The sequence below is a fragment of the Quercus lobata genome, chromosome 12, assembly GCF_001633185.2.
Source record: "Quercus lobata isolate SW786 chromosome 12, ValleyOak3.0 Primary Assembly, whole genome shotgun sequence".
Lineage (NCBI taxonomy): Eukaryota > Viridiplantae > Streptophyta > Magnoliopsida > Fagales > Fagaceae > Quercus > Quercus lobata.
Window position 1 is genome coordinate 18,932,527 of NC_044915.1, and position 24,785 is coordinate 18,957,311.

General features: G+C 36.6%; 2 protein-coding genes across 9 annotated transcripts; both read right to left on the bottom strand.

The window, feature by feature from the left end:
• Nucleotides 1-597: 597 nt before the first annotated feature.
• LOC115970101 lies at nucleotides 598-4,234 on the bottom strand. 4 transcript variants are annotated; one of them, XM_031089777.1, is made up of 3 exons: nucleotides 3,966-4,234; nucleotides 3,676-3,794; nucleotides 598-938 (listed from the first exon to the last, which is right to left on the bottom strand). In XM_031089777.1, the coding sequence occupies exons 1-3, from the start codon at nucleotides 4,136-4,138 to the stop codon at nucleotides 919-921; spliced, it is 312 nt and encodes a 103-aa protein (XP_030945637.1). In that variant the 5' UTR covers nucleotides 4,139-4,234; the 3' UTR covers nucleotides 598-918. The 4 variants fall into 4 exon arrangements, with proteins under 4 accessions (XP_030945637.1, XP_030945635.1, XP_030945636.1 ...); XM_031089775.1 differs by having other exon boundaries at nucleotides 3,661-3,794; XM_031089776.1 differs by lacking the exon at nucleotides 598-938 and adding an exon at nucleotides 2,903-3,280 and having other exon boundaries at nucleotides 3,966-4,232.
• An 8,380-nt stretch (nucleotides 4,235-12,614) lies between these two features.
• Nucleotides 12,615-17,338, bottom strand: LOC115971186 (probable pre-mRNA-splicing factor ATP-dependent RNA helicase DEAH2). Of its 5 annotated transcripts, none has more exons than XR_004087254.1 (7): nucleotides 16,884-17,338; nucleotides 16,071-16,273; nucleotides 14,852-15,936; nucleotides 14,329-14,546; nucleotides 13,966-14,204; nucleotides 13,698-13,816; nucleotides 12,615-13,057 (listed from the first exon to the last, which is right to left on the bottom strand). XR_004087254.1 is itself a non-coding variant. In XM_031090927.1 (7 exons), exons 1-7 carry the CDS (start codon nucleotides 17,199-17,201, stop codon nucleotides 12,931-12,933), a joined length of 2,217 nt encoding a protein of 738 aa, XP_030946787.1. In that variant the 5' UTR covers nucleotides 17,202-17,334; the 3' UTR covers nucleotides 12,615-12,930. The 5 variants fall into 5 exon arrangements, 2 of the variants coding, with proteins under 2 accessions (XP_030946787.1, XP_030946788.1); XR_004087252.1 differs by having other exon boundaries at nucleotides 14,329-14,554; XR_004087253.1 differs by having other exon boundaries at nucleotides 14,329-14,564.
• Nucleotides 17,339-24,785: the final 7,447 nt, after the last annotated feature.

Sequence of the window (24,785 nt, forward strand, 5' to 3'; positions counted from 1 at the left end):
TATAAGTGGTTGGGCTACTATGAGATAAGAGTACTTTTTATATTTATTTATTACTTTTTTTTTCTTTTTTTTTTATATACAAGATAGAAATTCTACTATAGCTTAATCTAAATGTATATGTGTGTGAAACTCTCTCTTGGAGACTTGAACCCCGGTCTTCCCCCCACACCCCACAAACACTTATACTTGTGGAGTGACAAAGAATTCCTAAGCCGACTTATTGTGGATAAAAAAAACGTATCATTTCTCTAATGCACAGTTCAGACTGAGAACAATTACTCTAGAAAGGTGCAGGCAAAAAGCCTATGACCTCCCAACTGAGAAGACATGAGTTCAATGTGCAGGCCTCAATAAAAGCAAAATAGCAACATGAAAGAGTTAAATTACGCTATGGTAACTCTTGTGGAAGTGTCAAAGAAACATAATATATCAGTTGGGAGACATGGAAAATTCAATACTATCATGCTTTAAGTTTACCATACTTTTGCTAACTAGACAATGCAGATCTTAAATATCCTAACTGGTCTAGAATAAAATTTTGAAAAACAGGAGTTCCTGATTGTATTTCTTGTTGTTTTCCTATACATTCTTCAAGAAATATCTCACCGAACATTTTCAGGGGTGAAATACAGAATGCAGAAAGGTTTCAGCACCCACTAACTGTCTTAAGTTAACAGCTATGTATTAAAAGTATGTAACATTTTTCAATTATTAAAAAATGTATGTAACATTTTTCTACCTCAGAGAAGTAAAGAAAATACTAGTATATGATGGTGTTTGCCATATGATGACTTACACCATGCAAAAGTCATAAATGGGGAGGAAAGGCAAAGAAAACTTTAGAGCAATACAAGCAGTACAAAGACCGCTCAAATGCAGGGCAATTAGGTTTGAAATGGTTGAAGCCTTTGGTCTTTGTCACCGAGGAACTGCAAAGTCTAGGAAATGCCATGGAAGATAATCAGTAGATGAAAATAAATTGTAAATCATAAAGATGAAAACTTTATAGAGTAGAGACAAGAATGGAAATGTTGAAAAAGAAAGTTGCATCATAGAGTAATGCAAACTAGCGAGTAAAATTCTGTGGGGAAAATGACAAGAAGAATGAATTATATACCAGCTGAGAAGAAATAGAAACAAATTGCCAATGAACTTGAATAAGGGACATTTAACCCAACCATCACTGTTATAATGCAACTCATCTTAGATATGGAAGAATCAGCAATGTACTGTCATCATTATCATACGAACTACAGGTTTCTCATCTCATAATAGGACAAACCTAGACTAACAGTTAATGACAGTATATGAGCTAACATGAGAAAATGAGGAGTTGATAAAGATTTAAGCATGGGAAAATGATATTTTCAATCTCCATTCATGAGGTGTAGACATTATATCACAATATAATAAATGCACTCTTAATCAGGCCACACAACGCAAGTGCCAGCCACCATTTCAATATTGACTCCCATATTGTAATTTTACTTCGTATGTAAGTGCCAGAGACAGACAGATTATCAATATTAGTAGCTTTTGTTACAACAAAAGCTGTTCATGGGCATATCGACTGCTAGGTCTCCTAGAATGATTGGATTGAATATAGCAGGGAAAACGAAAATTATACTTTCCCTAAGAAAAGAATTTGGAGACTGAATTTCATGTTCTATACATGCCCCATTCTATTTTTTCCCTTAATATTTTGAAACCAATACTCTAATCAGTATTGTGATTCAGAGCGCATGTAAGATCCTGGAGTTTCTAAGTTCTAACACACTAATCTAGAAGCTAAAGTTTCAAATCTACAAACTTATCACAATTCTAATTTCTTGATTGCAATAAAATCAGTCAAACTGGTCATGAGCATGATATTCAAAAGACAGCTAAATATTCCAATTGCATCTAAAGCCTTCATAAAAACACTCAGAAAAGAGCCTTAAGTTGAAAGATCAAGATCATATAACTAATTTGCATCTCCACTATGCAATACCCATGCGATTGCCTTGGGTAAATATTGTGACTGCACCTAAAGCCTTCATAGCAACAATCAGAACAGAGCCTTATGTTAAAAGATCAAGATCAGATCCATTGTAATTCAGAGCGCACGTAAGATCCAGGAGTTTCTAATACACTATCTAGAAGATAAAGTTTCAAATCGGCAAGTTATTCACCGTCTTACTTTTCTCAAATTCTAATTTCTTGATGATAATAAAATCAGTCAACCTGGTTGAGAGTATGATAGTTAAAAGACGGCTAAATATTCTGATTGCATCTAAAGCCTTCATAAAAACACTTAGAAAAGAAACTTAAGTTAAAAGATCAAGATCATATAGCTAATCTACTATGCAGTACACAAGTGATTGCCTGGGATAAATATTGTGATTGCATCTAGAGCCTTTATAGAAACACTCCTTATGTTAAATGATCAAGATCATATATATTTAATTCATCCCCAACATCCCCCACCACCCACCCCCCCCCCCACCCCAAAAAAAAAAAAAATAAATAAATAAAAAATTTAAAAATTGGTCAAACAAGTTGCATGGGAATTCAAGATTATGAACTTTTTCCCCATTCAGCATGACCTGATATAAAATAAGGCAAATATTGTCCCACATAGATCCAAAATTTACTTGTGTATATGATTTTGCCAAAAAATAGACCATTAGTTTCTGGCTTCCTGGTTGATGGAGTAAATATAAATAATCAACTGCCAAACCATTTCAGATACATAAATGCAAAGTGAAAATCAATTCAGATATTAACCAAAAAAAAAAACAAAAAAAAACCACTTTTGTAAATGAATTCTAAAGTTCACACTTCACAGTAACTATCATTTTGGCTATTGGAAATTAGAAAGAGAGAGAGCAAAGAAAAATATTAATAAATGCTTTAAGAGGTGGAAAAAATAAAAAAAATAAAAAGCATTTCATTCCTTTCCCAAAATCTTCCTGAGAATGTAACCAAGCCTAAATAGAGTGCAATGACTACCAAACAAAACTAAGATGTTGACTCCAAGATTGAATTGGATAAGCATAGCAAAACATGAGGGGTTCCCTAGTCACTAGTTCCATTATCCACACTGCATTAACCAGCGGATTCTTATTACATAAAATCCAAGAAAACCCTTGAAATCGATATGCAGATGTTGCACAATACAAAGACCAGAAAATCAAGATTTGAAGGATTCTGTTCCTTTCACAGACTGATAATGAAATAAATCCTAGCTTTATTGTCCCACAAGATCCAGCAAGCCCCTGTCACAACGGTATTGCAAGTCCTATACCACGAAGTAGAAGAACAGGTCAGAATACACATGTTATATGAATCAAGAGACAACCATCCTTGTTGGCAGCCCGGCTTATGCATTAATATGAACCAAGTGACTGACATACGCTTAGATCTTAATAAAAAAAATATATTATTATTATTATTTGTAAGCTTTACAAACTAAGCAATGCCACCCCCCCCCCCCCTTTTTTTTGATAAGTAAACTAAGCAATGTCCCCCATTAACTATTGGCAATAACTAAAAAGCACTTGCCCCGCACCATTAGAATAACGTGCTTATTTCCAATCGTAAAGGGGATTATTGCTGAGTTTTAATTGAACCATAGTTAAGGATATTATCTTGAAACAATTAAGATAAAAAAAAAATTACATGAAATTGAAGTACCCTGAGAAAGCCAGCTCCAGCAAGAGGAATCAATAGCAATGTTGGATTTGAGCCGAGCTGAAGCTATGGCACTGTGAAGTGGCATCATTGACTCAACGCTCCCCAACACCGACACCACCCTAAAATAATAATAATAATAATAATAACACACAGAATAACATAAATAAGAATCTTATTCCTGTAAAAAATTGGAAACAAAAAAAGCTTGGAAATAAGTGAAAGTTAACGTATTTAAAGAAAAAGTGAGCAATGGAATTAATAAGAGAAGGTGGGTTTGAAAGTGTGTATACCTTGAAGCACGAGGAATGGTGGTGGATGAAGAAGAAAAGGCAGAGGCAGGAGTAGAAGGAATGTTTGATTTGGGGATTAGGGATTTTGGGTTTAGGGTTTTGGAACAAGAAGCCAAAGACGACCTTGAAGTTGAACCCACCTTTAGAGCTGATCTGCAGAACAAGGAGGCCATTTCTGGATTCAGGTTCTGAGTTCTGAGGTTTTACTTTTAGAATGAAGATGAATCTGGGACCGGAAGTAAGCTTAAACCCTACTCAAATGAATATACTTATGTAATTTATTTTATTTTGTGCCAAGTAGACATCCTTTCGTTTTTTTTTTTTTTTTAATGACATTTGGTGCATCATAAACATATTTAAAGGTTAAAACTTAAAACTAGTTGCTAATCCGTAGTTAACAAATATACAATTAGTTAAAAATTAATGAAAATTAATTTTTATAATACAAAATGAAGATATACATATTTTGAAAAAATAACCATATTTTACATTTTTTAAGATGAAACAAAGGTACACTATATCTGTTTCTACCATGTTTAAACTCTTATGAAATATGGAACAACAAAATGCAACAATTTATTGACCAAAAAAAAAAAAAAAAAAAAATCTAAGTTCCACTAAAGCTTTTAATAGGAAAAAACAAATCAAGTAATACAAAAATAACATTTTATAACACAAATTATTCTTCCAACTAAACTAAGATGTCAAACATGAGAATTAAAAAATCTAAGATACTTTGGTAGCATCCATTACCTTTACCTTTCTTTTAGCATTTACTCTATCTATAAAATTCTAGAATCAAACATAGTGTCTAGAAGTTTGGTTCTTCATAAAATATTACACAAGCACACAGGCAATAGAAGTTAAAAAAAAATAATAATAATAATAATAATAATACACAAACACAAAATATTAAAGAAAAAAAATATGAAAAACAAAAATAAATACAAAAGAAAAATTCATGTAAAAGATTCTTTGAGACTTGAGGACGAAGGGTTTGTAGAAACAAAATAATAGAGATGGCAAAGAAAGGGGTTTTGGTGTAGTACTATATATATATATATATATATATATATATATATAGTAGTAGGTCTGTTTGGTTTAAAACACTCCACATTGTTGAGCGGTAGTTGGTTTAAAACTATCTAGTCTGCTAAGTATTAGTCGGTTAAAAACTCTCCATGTTGTTGAATAGTAGTCAGTTTAAAACTCTCTATATTGTTGAGTAGTAGTTGGTTAAAAAAAAAAAAAAAAAAACTTCTTCATGTTGCTGAGTAGTAGTCAATTTTAAACTCTCATTTTGACATAATAAATAAATTCATAAAAAATGATGTGTAAAATTGTGTGTGGGGCCCAGCAATTCGTGGACCAAGCCCATTTGCCCTTAGAGAGTCCGAGGGCCCAATCCGAGGAGAACTGTGGCCCAAGCTCCATGACGCAGAGCACGGACAAATTTTTGGGAGGCAGCCGAGGACAGTCTAGTCCTCGGCAGGCCCATGATCCGCCCAGAATAAAGGGATAAATTCGTAAGGAAATCCAAAATACCTTGGGGCGATTACCCTAAATACCCTTCTAGATAAGGCCCAATGCCTGACAGAACCGTACTCTACAGCTTTATCAAGTCATCCCCAACAATTTCGGGATTAGACTGATGGGACCAATGTCAGTATTTGTAAAGACTGACCCTACACGTGGACGAAGGACATCGAACGCACACTAGTATAAAAGGAGAAGTAAGTGAATCTAGCAAGTGGGGGGGGGGAAAAAAAGGAGACTTCATGAAGAAGATCGCCGGAACGATCCATGCACAGAACAGAGAAAGTCCTCCGTTGGACAGCCGGAAAGGACCACAAGGGTCCTCGGATCAAGTCCGAGGAGCCCATTCTCAGAAGTGGCTGCATGGCGGGGCTTTAAACGTTTAGGCCCAGTCCATTTTCCACAGGGATCTTTCTGAAATCCAGACCGGACCGTCCCCCCGTGACCAAGCCCAAGCTTTTCAAGCCCACTCTCTACAAATCGTATTGTGAGGAATCTCTCCCGCGTGAACCCAAAAATGTCACTGGGCCGCGCAGGAATCGTGCCCTTACAATTGGCGCCGTCTGTGGGAAGCATGCGCGCTTGGCGCAGGTGGCGGTGGAGTCAACTCTCTACTAAGCAAAAATTCACGAAATTTCCTCCGTCTCCTTTGACGTGCAGCTGTTGTTCCGACATAAACTTCTGCTAGGGGCTACTCCTTGCAGCGCCCATGGCGTAGGCAGCCCTAGGGGCTCTTGGCCTCAAGCCGGCTCTCCCCGCCCTGATCTAGGGGCTTACATCCGAAAAACAAACAAATACCAAAAACAAATCTCGTAAGTTTTGGACAGAACCAAGGTCTTGCATGGTCCTCGGACTCAAACCTATGGGGAAACCAAGTACAAGAGATGAAAATCAAAAGTTTTGGACAGAACCAAGGCCTTGCATGGTCCACGGACTCAAGCCTATGGGGAAACCAAACACAAAAAAATGAATCTCGTAAGTTTTGGACAGAACCAAGGTCTTGCATGGTCCTCGGACTCAAACCTATGGGGAAACCAAGTACAAGAGATGAAAATCAAAAGTTTTGGACAGAACCAAGGCCTTGCATGGTCCACGGACTCAAGCCTGTGGGGAAACCAAACAAAAAAATAAATCTCGTAAGTTTTGGACAGAACCAAGGTCTTGCATGGTCTCGGACTCAAACCTATGGGGAAACAAGTACAAGAGATGAAAAACCAAAAGTTTTGGACAGAACCAAGGCCTTGCATGGTCCACGGACTCAAGCCTATGGGGAAACCAAACACAAAAAAATAAATCTCGTAAGTTTTGGACAGAACCAAGGTCTTGCATGGTCCTCGGACTCAAACCTATGGGGAAACAAGTACAAGAGATGAAACCAAAAGTTTTGGACAGAACCAAGGCCTTGCATGGTCCACGGACTCAAGCTTATGGGGAAACCAAACACAAAAAAATAAATCTCGTAAGTTTTGGACAGAACCAAGGTCTTGCATGGTCCTCGGACTCAAACCTATGGGGAAACCAAGTACAAGAGATGAAAATCCAAAAGTTTTGGACAGAACCAAGGCCTTGCATGGTCCACAGGACTCAAGCCTATGGGGAAACCAAACACAAAAAATAAATCTCGTAAGTTTTGGACAGAACCAAGGTCTTGCATGGTCCTCGGACTCAAGCCTATGGGGAAACCAAGTACAAAAAGAAATAAAGTTTTGGACAGAACCAAGGCCTTGCATGGTCCTCGGACTCAAGCCTATGGGGAAACCAAGTACAGAAAAGAAATCTTACAAGTTTTGGACAGAACCAAGGCCTTGCATGGTCCTCGGACTCAAGCCTATGGGGAAACCAAGTATAAAATATTATTATTACAAGTTATGGACTGAACCAAGGCCTTGCATGGTCCTCGGACTCAAGCCTATGGGGAAACCAAGTATAAAAATTATTATTATTACAAGTTATGGACTGAACCAAGGCCTTGCATGGTCCTCGGACTCAAGCCTATGGGGAAACCAAGTATAAAATTATTATTATTACAAGTTATGGACTGAACCAAGGCCTTGCATGGTCCTCGGACTCAAGCCTATGGGGAAACCAAATGTAAAAATTATTATTATTACGAGTTTCGGATAGAATCAAGGCCTTGTATGGTCCTCGGACCCAAACACGGCATCAAGCCTCCAGTTCTCTCCTCAGCCAGCATGGTAATCATTACTTTTCACTGGTCGGCCTTATTGAGCCAAACACTTATATTAGAGTTATGGCAACATCTTTTTATTATCAAGTATTTTGGTCTTAGTTATCATCGGTTTAGATACTTTCTCATTGAGCCGAGCAGCATTTACCAATATACAAAAACATAAACGGAATATGCAAAATGAAATAATAAACACTTTTATTAATATAAGAGATTATTACAATGTACGAAAAAGGGCTCAAACAAGCCTATACAAAAGGAGAACTGCTGAAGCAACGATAACACTCGCAGTACAGAGAAGTAAACAGTCTGGCTTCTTCTAAAACTCATCTTCAAGGTCTCTTCAGTCTCTGCCTCAACATTGCTCATATCATGACAAGAACCTTCTTCGGAAAAGGATGAAGAACAAGGAAGAAGAATTGAAGGAGAAGGAAGAAGAATTGAAGGAGAAGGAAATAGTAAGGAAGAAATCAATGAAGAAGATGGAGGAGATGAAGGAGGAAGATGGAGGACATGAGTAAAGAAGGAGGAGAAGAAGAGAGAAGGGATGAAAAGAAAGAAAAGGAGCAAAAGAGGGAAAAGGGAAGGCACCAAGACGGAACTGGTGCTGGGAAGACTATAAGAGGAAAGCGGAGGAGGGCACCAAGGAGCAAAAGAGGGAGAAGCAGAAGCACTTAGCCCCTGCCTCAGCCCTGACTCCTAACACGTTGGTGCCATATTAGGTATGCTCATGAGGAGCCGGGTGGTGCTGGTCTTGGTTGTTCTCGACTCAGTCACGCCGAGAGTTCGACACGACGAGTCCCTGCTTCGGATTTGGCTGAAAGAGAGGCGAGACAGATCTTAAGTCTGCGCCACCCTTGCCCTGATCGAGCCATTTCAAGTTTTATCAGAATATGGTGTCTAGAGGAGGGGCATGATTTCTTCATCATTTGTTGCGATCTCAGAAGAATAGAAGGGAGTTAGTATGAAAGTGATGGCCTCCTGCTTGCCTTCTTATAGGAAGAGCAGAACGGATGGCATTAAATGCATTCAACCTTCCTAAAGAATCTGAAGAAAAAAGAGGCGTCAGTTCCACTTCTCCACCTTATCAAATGAGCCGCCGGATATAAATGAGCCTCGTTAAGGGGAATTCATTAAGGGCGCGTCTGGGACATCCAAGCGGCAGGAGCATATTCCGAGCGGATTAAAAGGAATCCCTCAAAAACCGCCTAACTTCCTGGGAAACCGCTCACATAAATGCGGGATCAAGCTAAATGGGCCATATTAAGGGCCCGGGTTTGCCAAAACCCTCCTTTCCAATCCGGAATTCGGATAGAAGGGTTTTGAGGGGCTATTGTGGGGCCCAGCAATTCGTGGACCAGGCCCATTTGCCCTTAGAGAGTCCGAGGGCCCAATCCGAGGAGAACTGTGGCCCAAGCTCCATGACGCAGAGCACAGACCAATTTTTGGGAGGCAGCCGAGGACAGTCTAGTTCTCGGCAGGCCCATGATCCACCCAGAATAAAGGGATAAATTCGTAAGGAAATCCAAAATACCTTGGGGCGATTACCCTAAATACCCTTCTGGATAAGGCACAATGCCTGACAGAACCGTACTCTACAGCTTTATCAAGTCATCCCCAACAATTCCGGGATTAGACTGATGGGACCAATGTCAGTATTTGTAAAGACTGACCCTACACGTGGACGAAGGACATCGAACGCACACTAGTATAAAAGGAGAAGTAAGTGAATCTAGCAAGTGGGGGGGAAAAAAAAGGAGACTTCATGAAGAAGATCGCCGGAACGATCCATGCACAGAACAGAGAAAGTCCTCCGTTGGACAGCCGGAAAGGACCACAAGGGTCCTCGGATCAAGTCCGAGGAGCCCATTCTCAGAAGTGGCTGCATGGCGGGGCTTTAAACGTTTAGGCCCAGTCCATTTTCCACAGGGATCTTTCTGAAATCCAGACCGGACCGTCCCCCCGTGACCAAGCCCAAGCTTTTCAAGCCCACTCTCTACAAATCGTATTGTGAGGGATCTCTCCCGCGTGAACCCAAAAATGTCACTGGGCCGCGCAGGAATCGTGCCCTTACATTGTGGGACTACCAAATTTTATGTGGCAAAATATTAGAAGATCAACAATCTAGTCTGCTAAGTATTAGTCGGTTTAAAACTCTCTATATTGTTTAGTAGTAGTTGGTTTTAAAAAAAAAAAAAAAAAAATCTCCATGTTGCTAAGTCGTAATCAATTTAAAACTCTCATTTTGACATAATAAATAAATTCATAAAAAATGATATGTAAAATTGTGGGACTACTAAAGTTTATGTTGCAAAATATTAGAAGGTCAACAAATGGTCAAACACTTCAGTTATATATATATATATATAGATAGATAGATAGATAGCTAGTAATAGTTTCGATATTCATTTGTTGGTGCTAGCTTCATCATTCTTTGGACTATATCAGTAGTAGTTGGTTTAAAAAAAAAAAAAAAAAAATCTCCATGTTGCTAAGTAGTAATCAATTTAAAACTCTCATTTTGACATAATAAATAAATTCATAAAAAATGATATGTAAAATTGTGGGACTACCAAAGTTTATGTGGCAAAATATTAGAAGGTCAACAAATGGTCAAACACTTCAGTTATATATATATATATATATATATATAGATAGATAGATAGATAGATAGCTAGTAATAGTTTCGATATTCATTTGTTGGTGCTAGCTTCATCATTCTTCGGACTATATCAGTAGTTCGCAAATAAATAATATCATTGGACAAACACATAAACTTCAAATTGGGATAAATGAAAAATTGACATTAAAAAAAAAAAAAAAAAAAAAAAAATCCTAAGTATCCATGCAAAGATATTTCTCTTAGCATATTGTTACTAAGATCGTTTCAAGTGCCTAATCAATAATTGGGGTAAGTCAATTACACAAAACCCAAAAAAAAAAAAAAAAAAAAAGGTGTCAAGCACGCATAAGGTGCATGAAATAAGGCTAGTTAAATATATATTAATATTAATAATTGTTTTAAGGTGATAAACCCATTTTGATAAACTCAATTGAATTGGTTCAATTGAGTAATTGCTTTTGGTGGTGCTGCTGAATTTTTCAAATCCTTCATGCTCCATTTTTTTAATCCTTTTACTCTATCAAAATAAAAAATGTAATAGCTAAATTATAAGTTAGAATCATTAAAATTTTGTGGTTAAAACATCAAACAAAATATTTGTAGTTGGCCTAAAATTTTAAGCAAGGTGTGCCAAGAACTTGGAATTATATATATATATATATATATATATATATATTGATAATCAGACATAGTTTTTTAAGGTTAAGAGCATATTTGTTAAAATTGCGATCTGGATCGTAGAATCGCACGATTTTACAATCCCACCTCACCAAAACGTTTAGAATCGCACTAAGATTGTAAAAATTGTAGAATCGTATGTAGGATTGTATAGGATCGTAATGAGATCCTACCAAAACATCAGTTTTTTTTTTTTTTTTTTTTTTTTTTTTTTTTCTTTAAGAGATAAATTTTTGGTTTTGATGAAGTTTTAAGGGTTTTTATTTATCTATGTTGTGATGGTATGGCTTTTTATTTTTTATTTTTATAAAATTATGTTAATCTAAGCAAATTTTTTTTAGTTTTTAGTTCACTTATAATAAAAATGAAGGAATACTTCATTATTTTTAAATGAAGAATTTATATTGGCTTTGCTACATTTTAAGCTATAATGTTGTTAAATTTGTTTGATCAATATATTAATTTGTGTTATAATATTACTAAAATGTTTTTATTATATATAATTTTATTAGTATACTTATATTTGTATATTAATTGATTGATTTTTTTGTTTAGTACGCTCTGTAATTATTGTTGAGCGATATAATTTAAATAGTTGGGAAAAATTTGCAGAAAAGCATATTTTTGGAAAAATATTAGCAAAAAAGCATGTGAAGGAAACATTTTAGTTAGTTAAACTGTTTTTTTTTTTTTAAAATGGATCTCGAGTTTTTGAAACTCGAGTTCTAAGTTTTTTCACACGGAACTCGAGTTTGGGAAACTCGAGTTCTGTACAAATGGAACTCAAGTTTCTTAGATAGTTGAGTGTAAAATTATATCTTGATCTCTTTTGTAACTTTAATATACAAATATACAATATCTACATAGATGATAAAATGGTTGATGATGATTTTGTGGTCATAAGAACCATATAATAAGAATAATTAAATGTTCATTTCACTTTAATATTAATCTTGCTTTTGGATTTCATATTTTAGTTAGTTAGTTTCCATTTGATAACTTATTTAGGATTTCAAACTTAGAATTTGAAAAATATTTCCATATTGCTGATAAATATTTTGATATTTGGTTGCTAATTAAATATTTATAGAACTTTTTAGATATATTAGATCAAAATGTAAATATATTTATTTCGTTAGTATAGATGTAACGAAACATGGCATGCAAATTACATCATATAATGTAAATCTTTGTTTCCTATAGATAAATTTGTAATTTATATGATTATTCAACATACAAAGTCATTATTAATATGTTTTTTGTTTTAAATATGAAAATATATAAGATCTTATGATCTATGATCCGACCCTACAATTCACGATCCCACTTATCTCTTACGATCCTACATAAGATCCCAATTTTAACCCCACCTATCTCTTACGATTCTACTTAAGATCCCGATTTTGACAACTTTAGTTAAGAGATTTTCGTAGAGGAAGATGGTAAATAATTTTGACTAAAAAAGTAATATAACCGCTTTAATTCTCAGTTCAGATTTTCTTTTTAGGAAAAGCCGATTTAATAAAGATAAAACTATTTTTTAAAAACTTCTTAATTCAGTTGACTGTTTGCTAACTATGTTACACTAATTGTAAAAAAAAAGCTATTTGGGACAGTTAAAATGTAAAGCCCAATTGAGGGGATCCTGTTCCCTGTAGCATAGATAACATTAATTCCCGTTTTTCTTAAATGAAACCATCAAATCCAGAATAAATTAAGATAATCAATACAATAGAAAATTATAGTTAACTAAAACTAGCACTAGTTAATGGTACAGAAACATTGCCAAATTTCCACCGATTTCACTGCCAAGCTGGTCCTCCTGAGAGTTCCACAATGGCTAATATAATGAAAGAATTGAGATCTCAGGAAATGGCTCCTCCTTTCCGTTGTAGAAAAGGCAAACAAGGAGTTGAACGATGCCAAAGCTGAAAATATTATCACTTTCTGTTCCTGCTCTCCTCCCTCTCCTTCTCCCGCTTCTTGTAAAGCTTCTCAAGAACACGCTTAGCCTCACACTGCGGGAAGTTCGTCAGATCATAATAATGTGGTGCTATATCAATTATCCTGTACCCAAAGAAAATTGCCGATTAGCCTTGATAAACACATCTCATAAGGGAATCATAATAATGTGGTGCTATATCAATTATCCTGTACCCAAAGAAAATTGCCCATTAGCCTTGATAAACACTTCTTATAAGGGAAATAAAGGAGCCTACGATAATGCAAAGAGTAATGCTAGAGACACAATCCTTTTTACAAAATTTTTTACAAATTGCTGATGTGGTAAGTGGTTACTGGTAAATGAAAAAAATGATATTAATGGTGGGCCTAGGTAAAAACCAAAAAGAAGTTAGCTACATCAAAAATGTTATAAAATAATTTGTGACTGTAACATTACTCTAATGCAAAAGCAATTTATTCTTAATTTCTTATAAATCCTAGTTGAACTAGTTCTCAAGCTGCACGTGTGAACAAGATCAAAGCCAAGTGCATCAAATAAACAGCCTAGAATTTTATTCTAAAAAAAAAAAGAAACCTAACTAGCAGAGACCAAATACTGGAATTTAATCATATATACAACATCCACCTATCATGAGTCATACTCAGAGACCTGCCAGACCACACCCCCCAAGAAAAATAATAAAATACAGTAATTTATTACTGCCACAAAAGAAAAATCATTAATCAAAAGCTTGAAACTAACCATTCACCACGAATATCTGTCACCGTCCGAATGAAATTCCTGCTTGTTAGAACATATTCATTATAGATGACCCACTCCGGCTTGTGATCCAAGCAATTCGATGGATGCAAGTGCACCACCTGCAAAACAGATTATAAAGGAAATTTAGATATATATTTTTGCAAAAAAAAAAAAAAAAAAAAAAAAAAAAAACTAAATACAGCATATTTCAGAACCAATAAGAAAAAAAGCTTTAAGAAAAGGATAATAAAAGAATCGCTTTACATACTTGGTTGTCCTTCACTGTCAAGTAGTGTCCAGTACGTTCCAGGTGAGCTACCTGCATGAAATAACCTGCTAGCATAGCCTTCCTTATGTTGATGTAGTAATCACGGCTGTTGAAATCAGTGCTGCACAATTTGAGGTTAAACCTGGCCATGATACGCACGAGCTGTTGTCTAACATTATCAGCGGCCTTCAACGCCCTTTGGTTGACGAAGTTCTCATAGCACCATGATGGGTCCTCATCTGCAACCCATTCATAAACAAGGAAGAATATTAGAACCAGAGTGCATTGAAAAGTGACTAGTACTGCTTGAGGCTAATTTATAAAATTAAAAATCTAAAGAAAAGAACAGATAAAAGTACTTACTGTTTTGCTTGTATGCATGGTATACATTCAAGAGCGTGAGGTGATCTCCATCGATGTGCCCAAACCTAGCTTTTGCTTCATCAGCAGCTTTCTGAGCCTCCCTAGGCCGGACAAAGCAATTGGGTACTAAAGAAAGAAATTGGTTATCACAGAGGAGGCCCACGGAGGTCAGCAGATGCATAGAGGCGAGACGATACCATTTTCTTCATGAGAGAATACTGAGAAACTGCAACTATCTGCATCAGCACTTACTTAGAAATCCTATGGTACATGCCAACCGGGGGCATGAAACCTAGAGAAGACAGTTGCTGATGACAACCTAATTTGACACAGTATTCTAACCACGTGCACATGTACTTGCATGTGCAAGCAGTTGGAAGACATCATATGCACAGATATATGTCTGTGCACATGCCAGACCCATGGCTACATCCAATTATGATGCAGCCAAACAGTACTTTCCTATATTACTAGGACAGGACTCAACATGAAAATAAAAGGACAAGACAATAAAAAAAAATACCTGAAAGCATGGCAGAAACTGATAGAATTTCATTTGAACAGTTGAACTCAGGGCTAACAACGAGCATCTTTGACATCTGAGGATCCAATGGAAATTCACTCATAATTTCGCCCAGCTTTGTCAGATTTCCATCATCATCTAACGCTCCCAGGTAATTCAAAACCTCTAAAGCCCGCATCAATGTCTCTGGAGCAGGGGGATCCATAAAATCAAAATGCACTAGATCATCTATTCCCAGTTTCTTCAAAGTAAGAACCGTATTTGCAAGGTTTGATCTTAATATTTCTGGATAGGTCTGTGGTTGAAGATCATTCTGGAAACTTTTCTCAGTGTAAAGTCTAAAGCATTTTCCAGGCTGAGTTCTTCCAGCACGCCCTGATCTCTGGTGTGCACTAGCCTTAGAGATCGGAGATACCAACAATGATTCCACACGCACTCGTGGGTTATAAACTTTTTGTTTTGCAAACCCAGGGTCAATTACATATACTATACCATCAATGGTCAAAGAAGTTTCAGCAATGTTTGTTGACACCACAATCTTCCTTCCAGCAGGGCCACCCTCTTTCACAGGAGGTGGAGCTGGCTCGAATATCTTCTGCTGCATAGCCGGAGGAAGGGTAGAATACAAAGGCACTACTTTGACAGGTCCCACCTGGTCACCCATATTTGCAACTTCTTTATTTATTTTTCGGCATGCATCTTCTATCTCCTCCTCACCAGTGAGAAACACAAGTATATCTCCAGGAGTTTCACACATATGAATTTGCACAACAGTTCGGATTGCTGCCTCCAGGTAGTCCCTTTCAGGCTCTTCAGTGTAAAATATTTCCACCGGATGAAGCCTCCCAGGAACTTTCATAAGTGGTGCTTGAAAAAAATAACCCTGAAATTTTTCAGCCTCAAGAGTAGCACTCATTACAACTAGCTTCAGGTCAGGTCTATTTTTCAACACTTCCTTCAGAAGTCCAAACAGAACATCAGTTGCCAATGTTCTTTCGTGAGCCTCATCAAGAATTATGACCTTGTAGCGTTCCAAAAGCGGATCTGTCATCGCTTCTCTTAAAAGCATACCATCTGTTAAATACCTGATACGAAAAACAAACAATGAGTACACTTTCAAATCATGTCCAGGCAGCACGTAACCACCCAATATATATATATATATATATATATATATATATAAAAGATAAGACATCTTAAATCTGAAGGATGAGCTTACTTCAAAACTGTTCTTGCACTACTGCAGTCTTCAAAACGGATACTATAACCAACCTCTTCTCCGATAGTTACATCCATCTCTTCAGCAACACGACGAGAAACAGACATAGCAGCCACCCTACGAGGCTGGGTGCACGCAATCATCATCTTCCTGCGCTTATCTGGAGTTTCTAAATCAATTGCTTCCAAAACGAACTGGGGAATCTGTAGAAAAGGGGCATATATTTCGTTAACTTCCATGTTCAACACACAAGATAATTACTCCATGCTCAAGGCACACGTAAAATAAAAAAATAAAAAATCAACTAAAAAATATAACACACAACTTTCCCAGAAACATAAAATACATTTCAATCTTATGGGCACCAATATTAAGGTTCAAGGAAGTTTTTTCTTTTAAAAAAACCCTCAATTCCTTGGAAACATCAAATTCTTACCCACTCTATCAGATAAATTTTTTAACATTTATATCTAATTAGTAAATGACTATACAACAAACTTTAATAAAATACTCTTATGCATGCTATCGAGTTAAAGCTTCGCCACTAATCATTCCGGTCTATTCATGATTATAAACCCAAATAAATAGAAAATTAAAGGGTCATATACAGAATAAAATATTCCAGACTATCCATGCTTATAAACCCAAACAAATGGAAAATTAAAAGGTCGGTATAAGATATTAAACAACCAAAACCCTAATCTAAAATTTCAACCTCAGTATTTGATAAGCAAATCCCTGAACCTGCATCAATTTTCCCTCTAGTTTCTCAGCAACCAAACATATTATAGAAAAGAGAAACAAAGATCAAACCTGAGTGGTTTTGCCACTACCAGTCTCACCGACGAGGATGAGAGTCTGGTTAGCCTTGAGAACTTGCAAGAACTCTTCTTTCTGGTGCCAAACAGGCAAGCCTCTCCGCTTCTCCAAAATCTCATAGTACCTCTGCGAGTACGGCCTCCCCGTCCAGCTATTGATCGCGGGGTTGCTGCTATTACCTCCGCCAATAATACTAACACTGTTGCTCATCGCCGCCGCCGAGGACGAGAAGGCGCCGCCGTTGATTTTGGCGATCTTCGACTCGTCCACCACGTCGAACAAGCTCACCTTCCTCTTCCTCTCCGTTCCCATCAATAAACCCTATCCCTAACCCTAACAGTACAAACCGCACTGAACGAACGAACCCAAGAGTCGATTAGACCCTCTCTATTGCCCCGATTCGAAGCAAAAAAAAAAAAAAAAAAAAAAACCCTAGCTATGAGATTTTGACTAATTTTAGAGAGAGAAAATTTAGGGTGAGAGAGAGAAAATAAAAACTAGGCTAGGGCAAGCCGGGGTGGCTATTTATAAGCGAAAATTAAAGGAGGTGCCGAACTTTTCTAAAATTACAGAGGCGGTCCCTGACTTTTTGTGGGTTTTCTGTTGTTGGGTTCAGGCCTATGAAATTGAGCCCAATTAACTTTTTTTCACATTGTTTTTAAGTCCGTCCCAAGATTTGGCAAAATAGTGGGCTTTCAACAAGTTTGGTTCATGAGGCTTTTGGTACAACCCATAATATTCCAAGAACACATATGCATACACATGCCAAAATGGGAAAAATGCCTCTTTTTAGAAAATAATTTAGCAATTTGTCCATCTTTTCAAACTATTTAGCAAAATGTCCCTATTTTTTAACTCGATTTTAACAAAATCGAGTTCTGTGTAATACTCAATATTCTCAAAATCGAGTTCTATATGTTTTTTAAGTAGAACTTGATATTACTAATATCGAGTTCTACAAAAAAATTTAAGTGACAAAATATGCATAAAACTTAATATTGCTAATGTCGAGTTCCACCTGTAACTCAATTTTGTTAAAATCAAGTTTCAAAAACAGGAACATTTTGCTAAATAGTTTCAAAACAGGAGCATTTTACTAAATTGTTTTCCAAATAGGGGCATTTTTCCATTTTGGCCCTCATACACATACAGTCAAGAATTATTCATCTTCAAGAAAGTCTAAAAACAAAAATGTTTTGACAAAAAAAATTGACACAGATTGTTAATGGCAAGTTAAAAAGTAATGTTAGTAGTGGACTTATATGAGAATCAGTAAAAACTTGCTAACTTAACAAGTTAGAAAAAAAGTTGTGAAATTTGTTGCTTATGTAGCATTAATCTTCATCTTCAGGCCACCTACTTTTTGGGATGATGGAAGAGCAATGCTAAGTACACAACTCCTTTCATAACTTATTAAGATGGAAAATTGTGATTGAAATAACATAACTTTTGCATGGGTTATCACTAACACTGATTTTATTATAATCCATTCACAACAAGTTAGTTAAGAACCTAATAACTCAAGTGGCACTTTCTGATATTTCTAGTGAAAACGTTCAATATTTTGATTGTATTGTACTATTTGTCAGATAATTTTAAATAGAGGAATTTCAACTATAAGTAAGAGTTAAAAAACAATATTGCTAAAAAAATTAAAAAGAAATATAACATACCAAAATTATTCCTAAGGTTTGGGCTTGTGAGATGGTACAAAAACTTTTTTCTTTTATCTTGCTTTGGCTGCTATTTATCTACTAGTGGCTATCAAACACTTTCGCCCCTATATATATTTGATATAATGTAATCATTTTGAGACTTGTGCAATCAAAACAAGCTATTGGGAGGAAGTATAGGACTTAGAGAAGTAAGGAACTTTGAAATAGTGTTGGGTCGTTTGTGTTGAGGGAGAAAATTGGATTTTTATTTTTTATTTTTTTAAAATATTGGTACGGTTTGGTACTGGCCTAAATCCGATTAGTGATTTTTATATTTTGCCTTTTTAAAAATGCGTTCTTGTTCGATTTGGACAAAAAAAATAGTGTCATGTTTGATTTTAGTTGTCTAACTTTTTTTTGTTGTTGTTGTTGTTGGAGAATCTAGTTGTCTAACTATTTGGGATGCTAAATGGTTAGAGCATTCTCATTAAGGGTTTTAAATGCTAAAAGATGCTTTTTTTTAGCATTTTTGACCCAAAAGCTTGCTCCATCAAGCCAAGTAAATGCTATAATTTTTGGCATTGATGAACAGTGCGGTCTCATATTTGAGACCGCACTGTTCATCCATTGTAAAATTTATATTATTTTTTTATTCAAGTGGGACCCGCTCTCTTTTCTTCTTTGTCTTTGTCTTTCTCATTTCCCGTTTCTTCCCTTTCACCATTTCTCTGCTCTTTCTCTCCCTCTGCTCGACGCCTCCCTCTCCGACGAAACCCAGGCCGGAGTATCAAGCCAAGCTGATTTTTTATTTATTCACTCAACGCTCTCTCTCTGCTCTATCTTTCTCTTTCCTCTCTCACTTCTTTCTTCTCTCTTCTCTCTCTGTGCTTCACCGATGTGGTTCGCCGATGAATGGGCTCCGCCGATGATTGTGCTTCGGCAATTGTGGGATGCCGATGGCTGTAGTCCAGTGATTGTGGTCATGGATCATGGGTCCGATGTCTGTGGTCCGGTGGCGACGATGGAGGTTTCTTTTTTTTTTTTTTTTTTTTTTTTTTTTTTTTTTTTTTTTTTTTTTTTTTTTTTTTTTGTTCTGCATGGTTCTTCTTGGGTCCGATTGGGCTCCGATCGTGCGACGGAGCTTGGTGGTCAACCATGGAGCACAGGTCGGAGCGTGGATCGAAGGAGTCGTGGTCCGATTTGGTTGATTTGGTTTGTGGGTTTTTTTTTGCTGTGGGTTTTGGTCCGATTTGGCCGTGGTTTGTGGGTTTTTTTCCTTTTTTTCTTGCTGTGGTTGGTGGTGATTTGGTCCGATTGCTGTTGATTTTTTTTTGGTCCTACGGTGGATGTGGATGTGGTGGATGTGGAGGTTTTTCTTCTTTTTTTTTCTCTGCTGTTGTTTGTGGTTGCGGTGGATCTGGCTGGTGGCTGGTGGCTGGTGGCGACGATGGTGGGTGGATGTGGTGGTTGTGGTATGCGTGGGTGGATGCGGTGGCCGGTGGTGCTGAGAATAATTGGGTTGAGAAAGAGAGAGAGATATAGGAGAGAGAAGGAAAAATAAAATATGATAAAGAAAGAATATTTAAATGGAATGTTAAAAAAAAATAGAAGTTTTGATGGAAGGGATGTTGTAAAGTGGTGTATTATATGTTATAAAATTGGGTTTTGAGAGGGTAAATGCTAAATTTTTTGCAATTCTTGATAAGAATGCTCTAATGATGAGAAAATGGGCACTATAACCACCATAAGTATCAACAATCCTAAATTTTTCAAGAACTTACTTTTTAACTTTATATTTAGTGTGTGTTTGGGTTCGACTTAAGTTGCGTTGCGTTTCTTGTTCCTGCGTTTCTGTTTTTTTTTTTTTTTTTTTTTTTTTTTTTTTTTTCACGCGTTTTGTTTTAGAGTAATGCGATTACTGTTCATTGAACAGTAACCGCAAATATTGACTTTCTACAGTGAACAGTATGCATGCACTGTTCATAGACCCACAAATTACACTTTTCAACAACTTTTTCATTAAAAATAGATCTCACAGTACTATTCACACATTTAAAAATTATTTTGTTACAGTGTTTTCAGTTTTCAGTTTCAGCAAAATAAGTTCTATCTAAACACACCCTTAAGTTATTTTTATTTAAGAGTATATTTAGTTTAATTTTGCAATAAGTATATGAATGACCTCAAATTTGTCTTGTTTCCTACTTCACCTTAAATTGATTAGATTTTTTATATTTGTTATCACTCTGACCCCTTAATGTTGAAATTCTAACTTACTCGTTGAAATGTAGTACCCATCACTCTTCCCTTAGGAAGTAGGATATTTGATATAGGTTGAATACGCCTATGGGGAAACAATTTTTTTTCCTTATCATAGGTAGGAATGGCAACGATTCGGGTTTGGATCGGATTTTTTTATGCCCAAACCCAACCTGCGGGCCTGAACCCATTACCCGGACCCGCCTCGATTAATAACAGGGTTTTTTTCCCAACCCCAAACCTGCCCCGCCGGGCTCCACGGGCCCCGTCTGTCATGCCCAACCCCAAATCACAACACAAACACAAACACAAACACAAACGCAGATATCAAAAACACAAGTTTCAGATTTATGGATTTCCCTTTCAAAATCACAAACACAAACACAAATCCTAAGACAAATACAAACACAGATTTCATAAACAAAAAAATTTCAGATTTTCCCTTTCAAAATCACAAACACAAATACAGATCTTAACACAAACATAAACACATATTTCACAAACACAAAATTTTTAGATTTTCCCTTTCAAAATCACAATTACAAACAAAAATCCTAACACAAACACAAACACAGATTTCACAAACACAAATTTCAGATTTTCCCTTTCAAAATCACAAACACAGAAATCACAAACACAAAAATTTCAGATTTATGATTTTCCTTTTCAAAATCAAAAACACAAACACAAACAAAAAAATTACAAACACAAACAAAGAAAAAACAACGAAAGATGAAATGAACCGAAAAAGAAAAAAGAAAAATCACGGGTGTGAGGCCGAACAAACAGAGCCGTGAGGTTGAATGAAGCCATGGGACCGTGAGGTTAAGCGAGGCCGTGAGGGGGGGCCGGTAGCAGTGCATGAGAGCTTGAGAGAGAGAGGGGCTGCTGAGATTTGTTGTGTTCAGAGCTTGAGAGAGAGAGAGAGAGAGAGAGAGAGAGAGAGAGAGAGAGAGGAGTGTATATGGGTAGGGTTTGATATAAGTGGCATATATATAGTCAAGTATTTTAGTAATTTTCCTTAAATTATAAATGGGTCAGGTCAGGTCTGGGTTCGGGCCAGATTTTTAACAAAACCCGGACCTGACCCGAACCTGCTTTGGGTTTTTTTTTTTTTTTTTAACTCAAACCTGGCCCTATTCTTTATCGGGCCGGGTAAAACCCTACCCATTAGGGTTGGGCTAAGCCGGGTATTCGTGGGTCGAGCAAAAATTGCCATCCCTAATCATATGTTTTTATAAAATCCTCTTAGGAATTCATAATTCATCTCAGCAAAAACAACAGCTACCCCTCCAGTGCCAAAAGTGAAAATGAAACTCTACATTATTACATATATACTTGAAACTTTTTTTTTGAAACTACATACATGAACATGTGTCTATATGTATGTATAGAAAAAAAAATATGATACATACTTGTTGGCACCCAAAATTAAAAAAAAGGTAAGCCTAAATCAGTGGCGGAGCCACATTGGGCCAAAAGGGCCATGGCCCCCAAAATTTTTCAAAAAAAAAAAATTTACATGTATATACTAGTATAGTAATTATCCCTTCCATGGTGAGCCTTTTTATGTTGTTGGGCTTCGATCCCTCCTGCGGCACTATGGCCCGTAGATCTAAGGTAAGAGAGCTATGACTGACTTAAATGGGACTACACTTTAAACCAGCTTGTGCACAAGTTAGGCCATCCCAATATAGACGCATTCTGGCAGGAGCACTATGGGCTAGGCATATGGTACGGGCATGGTAGGAATAACTAGAACACTAAACGAAATGAATAAGACTAACGCCAATAAGGAAAGTAGCTAATAAAGTTACAACAAAATAATACAACAAATGGAAATAACGCTACGACAAACAACTTAATAACTAAACGGTAAACTCATCACCCAATAAGCACAAATAGCAAAAAGAAAACTTGTCTGCCAAAAAAGTAGGCTTAGCTTTTTAGTAAAAGTGAGTCTAAGAAGGAAGCCAATTTCCAATGTGAGTAACCTCAAAGAAGGCTTCTGCCATATAAGTTACGCACTTTGGAAAAAGGACATAAATGGTTTAAGATTCGATTCTTAATCCCTCAGAGAATGGGTCTGTCAAGAGAGAGAGAAAAATGTGATCTATTGATGCATGTCTCTATTTCTACCACTTATATTTCTCTCGTTTTCTTTATGTTCTTTCTTTTTATCCATTCTTTCTACTCTTTCTTTCTACCTCTCATTCCTTTCGTTTTTTCCCCATTTCCTCCTCTCTTTTCACTGTTCACAGCTATCATTTTTTATACTATCTGCCGTGGTGGGATTTACCATTTTTACCCCCTCAATTGCTTTTGGCTCCTTATGGGTATCCTTCCAGGATTGCCTACTTGCTTATTGGCTGCTCAGCCACTACCATTGCTTTGAATGTGTTGGTTACACCACTTTCCATTCCTAGAAAAAATTGCTTGTCTTGTTTCTTACCTCTCTCTGTTTTTCACTTCCCTCATCCAGATAAGGATCAAGCCTCTTCATTACCTACCTCTATGTCATGCATCAAGTGGTCCCATCCCATACTTACCTCTTATGGGTGAGATGCCATCCCAGTAGGACATCTCTCCCAAAGAAGCTTGGGCGGGAATCCCAGAATAGACCAAATTTTTCTCCCTACTACCAAACCATACCCTCTGAAAGCCTTGACCCGTGGCCCACCTCCCATGTATTGGTTGGGTACAAGTAGGTAGTACCCTAATCTTGTGTATGCTCCATTCCATCTGAATTTGTTTCTTTCTGGCCTTCACACCATTTCTGCTGCCTCCGTGTTTGTTTGATTCTACTGTACGTGTTGGTGTTTATCTTTTGTGGCGTGAAGGATGTGTGGGCTTTTGGGCTCATGTTCTTTGCCTTTCACCCCTTCTTGGACTGGGCATTGCTTGGGCAAAAAGCCCTCATCTTCTTGTTGAGCCCATGTTTTCATTTTCTGTGTCCGTGGGCCTTTTGGCTATTGAACCTGCTATATCACTTCATCATGTCTGCTATAGCTTTACCTCTCCTTTCATTTCTTGTTATTCTGTGGGCTTGTAGGCTGATGCTCCTACCGTGCCAGCCCATTTCTTCATCAATCTTTTGCTCTGGGCTTCCTTAGCCCACTTTTCACATCTTTACCTCTTTTGGGCTTTGTTGGCCAACATTCTTGTTGTGCCAGCCCATTTCACTACTTCATTCCTCGAGCTTCCTTGGCCCGTTTACTTCCTTTTTACCTCTTTTACTTTCATGGGCTTTTTGCTAAATTCTTTGGGCTTCTTTGGCCTAATTACCATATCTTTATCTCTTATTACTTTTTGGGCTTATTGGCCTTTAAACCGACCCATTGAGTTTACTAATTCATTTCCTAGGCTTCCTCGACCCATTTACTTATTCTTTACCTCTTTTTATTCTCATGGGCTTACTACTTCATTATTTGGGCTTCCTTAGCCCATTCACTTATTCTTTCTCTCTTTTTTGTTCTTGTGGGCTTGTTGGCCATCAATCTTGCCATTTCAGCCTACTGAGCTTGTTTCCTTATTTCTTTACCATTTTTCCTTCCTCACATTCTCTATTGTTGGGCTTCTTTTGCTGTTGAGCCCTTTGTTAAAAAAAAAGGGCATCAACACCTTCCAATTTAATTTTTTCTAAGAATATATACGAATTGGCCTCCATTTCTAGATTTTATTTCCATAAATTTTATAAGTATGACTTTTCATAAAAAGAATAAAAATAGACACAATAATTTTATGAACAATTTTACAATAAAGTCTAGATGTCAAGTGTTAAGTAAAAAAGTGATATTAGTAGTGGACTCAAATAAGAATCATTAACATCTTGCCACCTAAGCTTTGCTGTGAATTTTTTGTGAAAATGTTATGATTATAATACTACTCAAAATGCAAAAAATAAAAGAGAATTAAAAAAGTAATAATTTTTCCTCCATTCTCATTAAAATACTTCTTTGGCTTACCTTAATCTTTTGGATTT